The sequence below is a fragment of the Euprymna scolopes genome, chromosome 1, assembly GCF_053919585.1.
Source record: "Euprymna scolopes isolate OS-2025 chromosome 1, ASM5391958v1, whole genome shotgun sequence".
Lineage (NCBI taxonomy): Eukaryota > Metazoa > Mollusca > Cephalopoda > Sepiida > Sepiolidae > Euprymna > Euprymna scolopes.
In genome coordinates this window covers 176,426,388-176,440,637 of record NC_136482.1, presented here as the reverse complement: position 1 = coordinate 176,440,637, position 14,250 = coordinate 176,426,388, and the positions used below count along the sequence as shown (strand labels likewise).

Here is a 14,250-nt window from a genome sequence, read left to right as displayed (position 1 = left end):
CTGACTTCAGTGTACACTGCCTCAAATGGTGATCAATTCTTGTTCATGTCAGCTCCACTACACCAAACTGAAGCCATTATCTTAAAGTTAAATTTTCTTCCTTCAGTATAAATACCCACCACTCCCGACTAACCTGACAATCAGCAAAATCCCACCCCTTCACTGTAGAGGTCCCTAGATACTGGAAACCTTTCTACCCTAATAGTTTCTTCCCTTGAACTGTTAGACTTTGGAATTCCCTCTCTGTTTCCTGCTTCCCTAATGGTACTGAGAAATTTAAATGTAAAGTGAGCCAATATCTTGCTACTTACCTCCCTAGATAGTGCCCCTATAGGTATGGCCTAACATCCACTTGCATACAAGTGGCCAAATGCCTTGTTTTGGAGTGAATAAGGGTAATAGAAAAAAATCGGGACCCATGTGTGGACTACATAGCTATCATGGAAAACTGTACTAACATGCAGAAATTTAAATGTAATGTGAACAGATTCTTGCTGCTCAACTCCTCATATGGTACCCCTCTAGGCATGGCCTCACATAGTAGCTGCTTATGTGCCAGTGGCCATATATCTGGTGATTAAGAATAATAAACAAAAAAAAAATCATATAAACCACATACAGTACAGGCCAATAAGTCTCCTGTGCGTCATGAGTAAGTTGCTGGAATCTGTGTTAAATAGAGAAGTAATCAACCATCTCAGCAAAAATAACCTTCTTAGTGACATGCAATATGGTTTCCGTTCTGCTAGATCTACAGCAGATGTGCTTACAGTTATATCTCGTAGGATTAGCGAATCTCTCGACAGAGGCAACCTTTCTAGGGCAATTGCTCTTGACATATCAAAGGCCTTTGATAGGGTATGGCATAAAGGTTTACTTCACAAGATCTCCAGCTATGGTATAGCTGGAAATGTCTTCTCAATTATTAAATCATTTCTCTCTGATAGGTTCATAAGAGTAGTAGTTGATGGGCAAAAATCAGAAGCTCACAGTATAAATGCTGGAGTCCCTCAGGGGTCCATCCTGGGCCCAACTCTTTTCCTGATCTACATTAATGATCTTCCAAATCACATCCTTACATCATTCGTAGACATTTTTGCTGACGACACTACCATCTATGGTAGTACATCTAAGACAGTAAATGACCAAGTTCTCTCCGATTCTCTCTCCTCTGATCTTGATCACGTTGTACAATGGGGAAAGGAGTGGCTGGTTACTTTTAATGCATCTAAAACCAAGCTTCTATCTTTACATCATCAATGTTCTGATCCCAATCTGGCGTCAATTAAAATGAATGGCTCTCGTCTTGGGGAGGCCTCAAGTTTTGACAGGCTTCTGGGCTTGACCTTTACTCCTGATCTTAAATGGAATACGTACATCAAATCTGTTGCCAAGGCCGCTGGAAAAATGGTCGGATCCTTCTATCGATCCAGTAGATATCTCACTGCTGATGCAATTCTCTATCTATATAAGAGCCAGATACGTCCAAGGATGGAATACTGTTGCCACATATGGGCAGGAGCTGCAAGAAAAGACTTTTCCTGCCTTGATAGGCTTCAAAATAGACTTTGTGGCCTGGTGGGAGATGTCCTTTTCTCTTCGCTGCAACCTCTATCTCACAGAAGAGATGTTGCAAGTTTGTCTCTGCTTTATCGTTATTTTCATGGAAAGTGTTCGACTGAGCTTCAATCTATGGTCCCCCCTCGCCAAACTTTCACAAGAAACACTAGACTAGCTGAAAACATTATCAATAATTTTCCCCACTCTTTATGTGTGCCTAAACCTAAACATAGATTCCATGAACAAAGCTTCTTTCTTAGAACTGCACGCCTGTGGAATTGTCTTCCGTTTTCCTGCTTTCCAGCTGTCTATAATATGGTTGTCTTCAAGTCCAACGTGAACAAGTTTCTGATGAGCCGTTCCACTTAAGTTAACAAATTTACCGAGCTTCCATTACTATTGATTACTATATTGTCCTTTTGACTACTCTACACTCTTTAACCCTTATCCTTGAGTGGCCGATCGGCCTTGATAAGTGGTGACACCTATGTAAAAAAAACAAAAAAACATAGCCATCTTTGAAGTTATTCTTTTTGGTATCTGGACAGATGGCTCAGAATTAACACTAGTCAAATATTCATAATACTCATGTATTTATCCTTTTCACCATTTTTTTTCCGGCCAGAAGATTAGTTACAGAATTTCTCTTCTACATTGATCATGAAAACAGAAGTTCATCTATGGCTTCTGTATGCCACCACCTGAACTGCTTAATGTTAACTATGTCAAATACACTTTCTTTACTAATAGTGATCTAACTAATTAGAACTGTTATCTCTCAGCCTTCATTCTCTATTTATTAATAATAGTAATTTATTAATACAAAAGTTTAAATTGGTGCACTGTTAAATCAATCTTAGATCATAAATGTTAGGCTCAGGTTCTAATCACACCAGGAACTGTTTGTTTTCCATACAAGAAAGATTAGCAAAATTGTTTTGCAGTGAACAAGTAATGCTTTTCTCTCATGACTGATGTCCTGAATGCCAAATGAAAACACACTTTCTTTTAAAGTTCTGAATTTTTTTAGATGATGGCTGATTGTTTATATTACTTGTTTTCATCGGACTATTGTTTTCATCTTGAGTGTTATTTGTGCAACGTTTTGGTCGGTGTAGCCTTTGACCTTCGTCAGGCATGTTGGATGTTGTTTTGGAAAAGAAAAAAAAAAGTTACTGGCTCCATAGATAATTTTGCATTGTTTGAGTTTGTCTCTGTTTTATGGCTGCAGTTTCGTAAATGTCAACCAATTTTTTCACACATATGAAGCCGCAGCCATAAAAAAAGCTCAGCAAATACTCAGCGGATGGCAGCAATCAGGCTGGCTTTGGTGTTGTGGGAGGTCATGTTGTTGATGTTCTGGACATATGACCAAACAAAGTAGTCTAGCAGGTTCAGGTCGGGGGGTGGGGGATTACAAAGTTGTAGCACTTCTTTCTGAAGCCAATCCTGGGTCTCTTTGCTGATGCCGAGTCTTGCTGCCACAGCCGAGGTCTGCCAGCGGCCACCTGATTGCACCAGAGGATCACCTCACTCTTTAGCACATCCAGGTACACTTTCGTGTTGATTTCAAGCCGACTTCAAAGATGTGAGGTGGCATGACGTGGCCCTCATTTGCAATCACACCACACACCATAACCGTGGCTGGAAACTTCATTGAACTTGATTGTCCTAGCAATGGTCCTGTTGTCATAACTTGGATCAGTAGAGAGCATGAGTTATACAGCGGCACATCACTGATCTCGCTCGTTGAACATTGTGTCACTTTCAGACATGATAGAAGGCTCCTATCGCTCTTGGGATTCGTACACAACTGGCCAACTAGTAGATGGCCTGCAACAATAAAAGAAAACCGGTTTTCATCAAATGGAAATGGAATCATGTTGTCTTTTCTATGGCGACGATTTTATCATTCCACCCTGTATATATTTCATAAAGATAATATAAGTAAAGTGATTTATTATTTGGCTAATTTTCATGTTTACGGTGTGTACAAACACACTATGTAAATTAGATGGCAATAAAGAAAAAAAATACTGAAAAGGGTCACTCTTACTCTAAATACAAAGATAGGCAAGTGAGAGGTGATTTGTCCACTTAATTACAGCTAATGAGAAGGACTAATATAGAATGTTTTTCGAACATAGCTCAATCCCAGAACTAAAGTATATCTCAACAAGTATCTTGTGCCATTAACATATATATATTAGGAAACAAAAACCTTAGGAAACAAACATCGATTCACTCGGCTCTAGTATAATAATAGATTTAATAATAGAAAAATTTGAAAAGTTTTATTTTTATCATCTTGATCAATTTTTATCGCTGCTTTTATTTATTTACTTATTAAAAAAAAATTTTTTTTTCTTTTTCAGATCCGTCGTTTACATCACCTCCCTACTACCGAGGCTGTCATCATGGCTGTACGTTCTATTTTGATGCCTCAAGATTGCTATCCATCGTTTCTGCAACAAAATCTTCCTGTCAATGGTGATGGTAATACTTTGGCCAATCAGATATGTCGGGCTCTTGCAGAAATCAAAACTCGAGCTTCTATGCTGCTTGCTATTCATCTACATGAGTTATCATTTGCTCAAGAATTTATTCGACACTGTGATTCTGCTATTGATACTTTGAAATCAGTGGCCAAGGAGTGTGGCACTGGTAAGTTGTACGACTTTTTACAAGCATTACATTTTGTTTTGTTTTTTCTTTGCTTTTTCTTTGTTTTTTTTTTTGCTTTTTTTAAGTCTTTCTCGTTTTTAAGTAAGTGTTTCTAGTCCACATTCACAAAGCATTTCATGAAAATTTCATTGTAATTTATTTTTATAGATAAACTAGCAGGGAGTACCCGATGTTGCCCGGGTGTTTGGAGATGTGTGTGTGGAGGGGGGGGGTCGATCAAAACAACCCTCTTAAAAAAAAAAAACTGGCCGGGTGTTTGGAGGTGTAGAAAAAAGAAAAAGGTAGGCTTGAACCCCGAACCTTTGACGCGGAGGTGGAAAGGAAATGGAAAAAAAACCCTGCACGGAATAAATGAATTGATAAGTGTTAAGTTGACGTTTATAAAGCAAAATTAACAGGTGCGAGAATGTTAAGTTGCATGATGTTTGACCTAGTTTTGCGCTGGAAGCCAGTTTCTGTTTTCCCCGCTACGCGTCGATCAAAAAATATCTCGAAAATAGCTTGTAAAAGTCGGGTAAATTAAGGATAGCTTCGACCAGAGTTCCTTAGTCATAGATATTATTATTTAGACAGCATATAAAAAGTTTTAAGAAGGAGCGAGCCAACCGAGAATCACGGCGAAAAAAGCCTTTTGTAGACATACACAAAAAGTGAACACACATACATACATACACACATTTTTGCTTTTATATATATAGACTAGTGAGGGGTACGTGAAAAAAGCCCGAAGCGTTGACGACGCGCAGTTGGAAAATAGTAAAGTGTTTTAAAATAAACAGGTGCGCGTTTTTGATTGACGTGACGGCGATAGGTATTCAGCAGTTATTTTGTGCGGGACAGTTTTGAATAAATGGGTTTGTTTGTTTTTAAAAACCCGCTCCCTTGTCTCGATATGACGAAGTCGACATTGAACAAACTGGCTTTCGGCCTGTGATTAGAGTCGAGTTTCGCTTTTTTTTATACCGAAAAGCGAATGTAACGCGTACCAATGCGGGAAATGTGGAATAATTAAGATTTGAAAGTGAATAAAATTAAATAGAGAGGCGAGCTCCGTGGATAATTCGTAGATATTACAATTTATAGATGATATAAAAAGTTTTAAAAAGTTGTGAAGCGAGCAAGCGCTTGTTTGAAAGAAGCCTTTCGTAGACATCGAGGAAAAGCGAACATACATACATACATACATACATTTTCGCTTTTATATTTATAGATGGCAGTCAGAAAGATGTTAAGTTTGTTTTAAAAAATTGCTTCAATTTTTTTATGAGGTTAAAATAGTTTTCATCTCTCTTTAAAAATATAAATGTTGATTTTAATGTGATTTCTTATTCATTTTGTTTGATTATCGAAACTGACATTTTTTTTTTGTTTTTTTATCCACTTATGAAAAATATTAGTTGATATCATTAGCCAGAAAATAATAGAAAGTTAAACGGAAGCTTTTGTAACAAACTGAAATTTATAAGAGACTAGCAGAATACCCGTCTCAGAGTGAATATAAAGAATACATATAGCATTAGTTTTATCATATAACTCTCCTGTGTTTCCTCTATACATTTTTAGTGTTTGTAGGAATTGTTTTTCATAGGGGTTAACCACCACTCTAGCTAATAAGTATAAATGTTGGCACTCATATGTATGCAAGATATTTGTATATTTGTTTATTTTTCGCATTACAAAAATCACATGCATTGATCAGGTAATGCGGAGTGTTTATTTGTCACAGTCTAAAAATCACATACATTGATCAAGTAATGCGGAGCGTTGACATTTTATTTAACTATTGTATACTTTCATTTAACAATTTAATAAACACAGACTGACAGAATACGGACCATGCTAAAATATTATTTAGAAAGCTATTCTTTATATGGGGAGGGAAGTATACTTTTTAAAATTTATTCTGTACATTCATCTAACAATTTAATACACAAAGAAACTTACTGATTCTTTTGCTTGAAATAGCAAATGATACATTGACAGCAAAAATTCCTCTATCCGAAGAATAACATATGTTCAAAATTAACTTCATTTTTCTCATAGTTTTATACGGTCCCGAGTAATGCCAAGTAGCCCTGCTAGTCTAATATATAAAAGGGAAATGTGTGTTAGTTTGTGTGTGTGTCTTTGTATGTCTGCCAAAACCTTTTGACAGATGCAGCGGACCATAACAAAATCAGTATAGTTAGAAAGATCGATTTCTCGGACAAAAATATCTAAAAATTGTTAAAAAAGATTAATTCTGTCCTGGTCAACTGGGCCGTTGTTTGCAAAGAAGGGTCAGTTTTTGTGCCAACAGTTTGGCAAGTCATATGCCTACCATTCTCAATGTACATTTATAAAACGTTATTTCGAAGGCCTGTGACGTCATAAGTTGCTGTGACAGCTAGCAAATTTGTTTTTTTTCACCTCCTTTTCCTCTTTTGCATTACAGGTTCGATCCTGCCTACTGCAGCTAATTTTTTTTTTTTTTTTTTTGTGCACTCGCATGGCTACTTGTTGCTATTTTGATTGAAACAAAAGTTGTTTGGATTTTTTTTTTCTTTTTTTTTTTTTTTTTTTTTTTTTTTTTTCTTGAGGTTGGTTGCTCAATAACCTTAGTATACCACCTCTTTCCACCCAGGCAATGCCGGGTAGCCATGCTAGTCTATTATATAAAACACAGTTATTTGTGTATGTTTGCATGTCAAGCTAAAAGGAACAAACTACAAAACGAACCACCACAATGTTGGTATTGTCTTTATTGTCTTTATCAGTGTTTTCCCCAATGAATAATATCTAAAATTTAGAAAAAAATTATTCATTCTCCAAGGGTCAACTGGACCAAATTTTGTCAGGAAAAGGCAATTTTTCAGTGTTATTATGGAAAGAAATTAGCGATTAATTCTACAAAGAATCTATTATATAAAGTAGAGTTGTATATGTGTATCTGTGTCCAATTAGAGAGGAATAGGCTGGACAAAATGAGAGAGAGAGGATTTGGGAAGAGGGGGGGAAAAAACAAGGGAAAATAACAAAAGATAGAGAAGATAAGTTTTAATAGGAATGTGTTAAATTTTTACACCAAGCAATACCAGGTAGCCCTGCTCGTTTCGTATATGACATACTAGTTTTTAATATTTGACTTGAATAGCTAAGAGATTGTTATTTGATCGAATATTTGTAGGTGATCGTCAACCGGTTATTGAGTCTCATTGTGAGCATCTCAGAATGTTATATCGAGATTGTGCAAAGCCACCACCACCTCCAAGTAAAATCAGCAACAAAGTGGTGAGTATCTTTCTAAATAATTGATCAAATCCTAAATGTTAAATGAAACAAATCTTTATTACTTGTTTTGGTTGGACTAGTGTTTTCATCTTGAGTGTTATTTGCGCAACGTTTCGATCTGTGTAGCCTTTGACCTTCATCAGGCAGGTTGACGAAGGTCGATGGCTACACTGACCAAAACGTTGCACCAATAACACTCAAGATGAGAACAATATTCCAATCAAAACAAATAATATAAACAATCAGCCCTCATCTAAAAAAAAAATTCAGAACTGAAATGTAAATCTGTTAAAATATTAAGTGTAATAATACTTCAATTTCTATCATAATTAAAATGTTTCACTTAGAATCAAACTGTGATTTTAACAATTAACCAATTGTCATGTCTTCATCTCTAACTTTAATTATGCATACTTAATACAAAATAAGAAACATTTCATTTGTATTATTTAGCTTATTTGAACTACTGTTCTCTTCATGACTGTTATTCTCATAATATTTTGGTCGATATAACCTCTGATTTTCATGTGTATCTTATTTAACACAGAAAACTTTGTCAAACTTTGGAATCTGCATGGAATTTTAAATAAAGGATCTGGGGTGTAACTGCTAAAATTACTAGGAAAATTCAGTTGTAAGTGATCTTCTTCTGGAGGTTGAAGGTTCAATCCTCAGTGTGAACCATATCTTGTTAAACACAAAACTTTGTTGAACTCTGGAATCTGCATGGAATTTTAAATAAAATCTACGAGGATTTAGGGTGTAACTGATAAAATGACTAGGAAAATTTAGTTGTAAGTGACCTTCTGGAGGTTGAAGGTTCAATCCTCAGTGTGGACAATATTTTTGTTGAACACAGAAAATTTTGTCGAACTCTGGAATCTGCATGGAATTTTGAATGAAATCTGCAAGGACTTATGGCATAACTGATAAAATACTATGATAGGAAAATTCAGTTGTGACCTTCTTCTGGAGGTTGAAGGGTCAATCCTCAGTGTGGGCAATATGAAGAATACAATTGTGAATTACTTAAGGCTTTTATCCAGTCATGGCATGGCTGATGAAACAAGCTTTCTACCCCCATGGATTAAGTAAGACGTTCCATTCAAAATTCCATGCCAAATTTTGAGTTTGAGAGAATGATTCCCATGTTCAACAAGGTACACCTGAAGAAGGTTGGAGGTTACATCAGTCGAAACGTTGTGCACATAATACTCAAGATGAGAACAGTAGTCCAAATAATACAAATTATCAATCCTCATCTCAAAAATTTAAAAACATCAAAAGAAATGTTCCAATTACTTCATGATTTTGATAAATAGTTGTGTTCATAATCAATAATATTTTTTATTCATTTGTAGATTTAATTTAATCTAAGAAATTTTATGCTATTTATATTTATCCATAATTTTAGAATAAAGAAATAGTATGGGATGCAAGCCGTTCTTTCCCTCCGGTTCGTTCATGCCTTTTTTCTCATGGAATGACTGGTATTACATTTCTTGGTGATCCAAGTGTCGGTACTGGACTTCCACGTGGAACCATGGTCTATGCTGCTCAGCCTATTCCATCACAGGTAAGTTTTTTCATTAATTTCTAATTAATATTTTAAAACCTTTTTTTATATGACAGTTATTCAATTAAGTGCATCATCTTTCTTTGTCTCTTCTAAACACCTCCTGCTACCCTGCCCCTGGAATCATTGATAAAATTCACAATCCCTTCTGTAATTCAATCATATTTAGCACAAATAATGTTCAGTATGCCTGGCTTGTCTGCCAAGTTTTAATCATGAATGCCCAACAGTTTTTGTTTTATCATTGAAATTTCTGTCAATCAATCTGTATAATAATAATATAGTTATACCTACATTACTACTTTTCATACATATTTTTAATAAAATGAAATTATTGAATGCTAAAAAAAAAAAATTGAACATTTTGAGTGCCAAAAACTTAGATTTTTACCCATTTCAAAATAAATTCTTCCCAAAAATCGAATTTAGTGCTATTAGATCAGACCGTCTGAAGATACTGGTTTCCTGACCTAAAATACACTAAATATGGACACTATTGTTTTTTTTTTTTTTCCCCCTTTGCAAAACTTAATCATAAAATAAAATCCCCATCTATCAACCTGCAACACCTCCAGCATGCACATCACAAATGATTTTAAAGGTTCCTGTAATATTTACACTTATTTTACTTATTTTTTATTATTTTTTTAAATATTGTATGCTATAAAAGTGTGATGCTTCTTTATCTCTCTGTACACACATGCACACAATTTCACTTCTATATATAGATAAATTAATCTCTAGACAACTACTACTACTACTACTGCAATAACTTTATGTAGATCTGTTTCTCACTTAGAATTCGACTTAATTAAAAAACAAAAATACAGAAAATGCAAGCAAATCTTAATGACGTACATACTCATCATAGAATGAAGATGTCATATTCCAAAAATCATATAAATTAATCAAGTAGTTTTTTTGTTTTGCTTTTTAACTAAGAAAATCAAATTTTATGACAAGTGAGCCAGGAGCCGCCATGTTAGAATTCAAGGATGACGACTCAATTTGGCTAGCGAGATTTTGTCAGCATTCAAAGTAATTAAAACTTTTTAATCGTTAAAAATGATAAATCTGGATTTTCTTAGTTAAACTCCTTTTTGGAATATATGTTTGTTCTGTGACAGATAATAACCAATCTTTTATGACATTCTTCTGATATGTAAAACAGGTGCAAATATTTCATTACACTTTGTTTTATTGAAGACATTTTCTGTAAAAAGTTATTTAATTCAAAATTGTTAACTATTTTTCACTTTTTTCTTTCTTTTTTTTTTCTGCTTTTACCATCTCAAAGGCGCCATCATTTTACTGGGAACTTGAAATCCATTCTTTTGGTGACTCTCAAGAAGAATCTGGAGCTATTGTTTCTTTTGGTTTTGCTCCTCCTGCAGAAAAAAAAGATGCTGCTTGGACTAATCCTGTGGGAACATGTTTGTTTCTTAAGTAAGCTGGTTACATTTTTTTTTTTTTTTTATCGTTTGAATTATGAATGAATAATTATAAAATATGCACACACGCCATCTAAAACTTGTATTTACTTGGTTGGTTTTTGATTCTTTGAATTGCTATTAGGATAATAATCCAAATCTTTTCTGGAAAAAAAATATTGTGGTTATCAATTTTTTTAATTGATTTATGCATTTTTTTTTACACTGTACATACGATTACCCCTACTCCATAAATGGATATTTCACCAAGAAATATTTGGAAATTTTTTAAAATTCTTGTTTAAATCTTTTGAAAACAGATTCTGATACTATATTGATTCAACATGCAATTCTCAGTTTATGATTTTTTTTAAATGTTAGAGCTTTAATCTATAAAAAGACAATTGCCTGTGTATGTAAAAGTGAAAAACTACAAAACAAACAACTACAAAGTGTGTGCATTCTTGATTGGCATTGCCCTGGATGAATAATATCTAAAATTTAAAAGAAGTTATTTGTTCAACTTGGTCAGGTTTTGTCGGGAGGAAGGTTAGTTTTCAGTCATTTTATCATTTTATGTACTAATTTCAAAAGTAAATTCTTATTCCTTGCGAGTGGAATCTTCTATTGTATAAAATGAGTTGCTTATGTGTTTATCCAGAGAGGAATGGGTGGAGGAAAAGGAATGGGTGAGGAGAGAGGGTAGAAACAGAGGGGGGGGGGGAAAGATAGATAGATAAAGAGGAGTAAAGAGATAGAAGTTTTAATAAAAATATGGTACATATTTGCCTCGAGTAGCCCTGCTAGTTTACTATATAAATTTCACATGAAATAATCTCCGACTCAAAATTCCAGAAGAGCATTTGTAAATAGTTGTAAACCGAACAATTTTGGTAAAATATCATTTCAGAATTTGATCTTTAATCAAGAATAAACTTTTTTTTTTTTTTTTTCAAATTAAAATGAAATAACAAAATTTTTAGAGGTTATGAAGATTTTTGTACATGTCCAGCAAATTATATAATTGAATTTCAAAAGAAAATTCTGACTTCTTTCGAGACGAATCTTCTATTATATAAGAAGAGTTGCTTATGTGCATGTCCAGAAAGAAAGGGATGGAGAGGGAGAATGAAACCAAAGGAAGGGAAAAAATAGAGAAGATCTAATAAAAATGTGTTACACATTTGCCTTGGGCAACACTAGTTAAAATTGAATAACAAAATTTTTAGAGATTATGAAGATTCTGTACATGTCTGCTAAATTATCTACTTGAATTGCAAAGAAAAATCATTAGAAAACTAAAGTTTTATTCAATAAATCGTTTTTTAATCTTTTAAATTAATGTTTCATTTTAATTTGATTTATTCTTAAAGCAATGGAAAAGCAGTACATTACAACGGTGCAAGTCTCCTTCAATGGAGAAGTGTCCGCCTCGATGTCTCGTTAAATACTGGTGACATTGCTGGTGTTGGATGGGAATGCACTGAAGAATCTGGAGGGCAGGGGCAAACGCCCAGAGGTCAAGTTTATTTCACATTCAATGGACGACGTCTGGGTGTAACATTAGATGATGTTGCTGGTGCTATGTACCCAGTCGTACACATTCAAAAGAAAGTGAGATATATTGTTTTTATGTTTTATTAATTTGTTTTTATTTTGTACAACATTTTTATGATTTTCTTCCATTTTATTTTTATCTAATCATTATTATGTTTTATCAAATTTATATGATGATAATGATATGCTTTTTATCTCATAATTTAACAAGTGTTATGTTATCATAAATTTGCAGTTTCAATAGATTTAACATCAAACTTTTCTGAAGGCTTGCAATTGTTGGTTTATTATTAAAATAGATAGTTGTTTCAATAGTGTTCTTTTGGGGGCGGGGAGATAAATCAGTTTAATGTTGTTGGGTGAGGGGGGGGGGCAAATAATATTGAATCAAATTAATATATCCTAACTGAAAAGTATTTTAAGTTTGATAATTGGATATTTTACACAAGTAAATTTTTTTTTATTAAGTCATTTGGATCTTAAGGCTCAATTAGGTTAAAACTTTGACAGTGTTCATGTAAATTATATGCATTATTATTATTATTATTATTATTATTATTATTATAGTTTGAATTTTTAAAGAATAGAGCACTTTCTTATTTGATACAAACTATCAAAAACACTAAAATTTAGTACAATCTTATTAGTGGCCTGACAAGGCCACAGGGGAGACAACCAAGCAAAAAATTCAGAAGCAAAATTCATCCCAAAGCAGCAAAACTAGAGCTGGCTTTCCAGGACATATATATATATATATATATATATATATATATATATATATATATGCTAATTTGGGCATATTTTATTGGTTTGAAAATATAGGTTCTTTTTAATCAATTGTCATAAAATTTTAATCATAGAATAGTATTCTAATCTTCTAAAAGCCTGCAAATTTTCATATAGTTTCGGCCCATAGAACCAAAGATATGAGCATTTCAATATTCAATTTGGCAACAAATATAGATATATCCACTTTTTGGGGCAGTTTTATAAATTCCAAATCTTGGCAACTACTGATTAGAATTTATTAAGTGAAGGCTTGTTGGAAAGCTAATGATCTGACTTGTGTAGTCAGCAATGTAACATTTGCCCTTAAGGTCGCACATTACTGTTTCAAGAAGTGGAGGATCACTTTTCTATATTAATTTAACGTAAAATGAGCATCCACTTTATGGCCACCTTGTCTATAAAGTGGATTTTTTTTTTTACGTTAAATTAATATAAAAAAATGATCCTCTACTTTATAATTTCTTCATATCTTGGAAACTACTCATTTCCTGGGATTTTTACTGTTATTTTCGTTTCAGCACCCTCAAAAATCATTGTGTTAATTTTAAAGGATTTTTCGTGGGTGGAAAGATACTGCATCTTTACCAATATTTCAATTATAGGCATTTGTTTTCCTACTTTTGCATATGAATTACAAAATATCTGTTATTTCCCCAAAACCTCTGGCCTTTATGGAGGGGAGACAAAAACTTGCCAATTTGGTTTCAAATGATCTGAAATAACAGCAAGGGGAGACTTAATTCCAAATATTTCTTATGTGTTATATTTCCCCTCTTTGAGTTTCATACACAAAGTAAACTTCCCAGTGTATAAGGCTTATTTGATACTGGAAATATTTGTTGGGTACAGGATGGTCTGCTGTGTGATAGACGATCCCGTCCCCATGTGTATGATAATGGATGTATTTAATGGTAGAGGAATTGAAAAGGCAAAAGTCACATAATGAACACAAACATATACTGTTATATATCAGCGAAAGAAATGCAATTTATTAATATAAATATACATGAAGAAGCGATAGAAAGAATAAGAGTTTGTTACTTGCGATCGGTAGCTGTGAAAGACTGACTAGCTAGTAAGGGCGCTGGGGGCTCATACCACCCGGAGCGGTGTTTGTTACATCTTGACTGCTTGAAGGTCCAGCGCAAAAGAGGAAAAAATATGGGGAACAGGAAGTGACGTAGCTAGGTCGCTCTTCTGAGTTAAAGGGTGACAATCGAGTTAGGCTGGGTGTTTTCAACTCCCACAATACTCCCTTCCTAGTTAGCTGGAAGCTAGAGAAAAGAAAATTTAAGAAAAAGCATGCGCATATATATGTGTGTGTGTGTGTGTCCACTGTATAGAGAACGAGAGAGAATTTTTTTATTTATTAAGTAGCAGGGT

General features: G+C 34.0%; 1 protein-coding gene across 1 annotated transcript in view; it reads left to right on the top strand.

Moving 5' to 3' along the window:
• The window catches only part of LOC145277736 (putative E3 ubiquitin-protein ligase HECTD4), a 286,999-nt gene that overhangs the window by 178,539 nt on the left and 94,210 nt on the right, over nt 1-14,250 (top strand). The window contains exons 42-46 of the mRNA XM_080129447.1: nt 3,936-4,224; nt 7,412-7,515; nt 8,930-9,091; nt 10,389-10,537; nt 11,895-12,135. Coding sequence (XP_079985573.1) covers nt 3,936-4,224; nt 7,412-7,515; nt 8,930-9,091; nt 10,389-10,537; nt 11,895-12,135 — 945 coding nt within the window. The remainder of the gene's footprint in view (nt 1-3,935; nt 4,225-7,411; nt 7,516-8,929; nt 9,092-10,388; nt 10,538-11,894; nt 12,136-14,250) is intronic.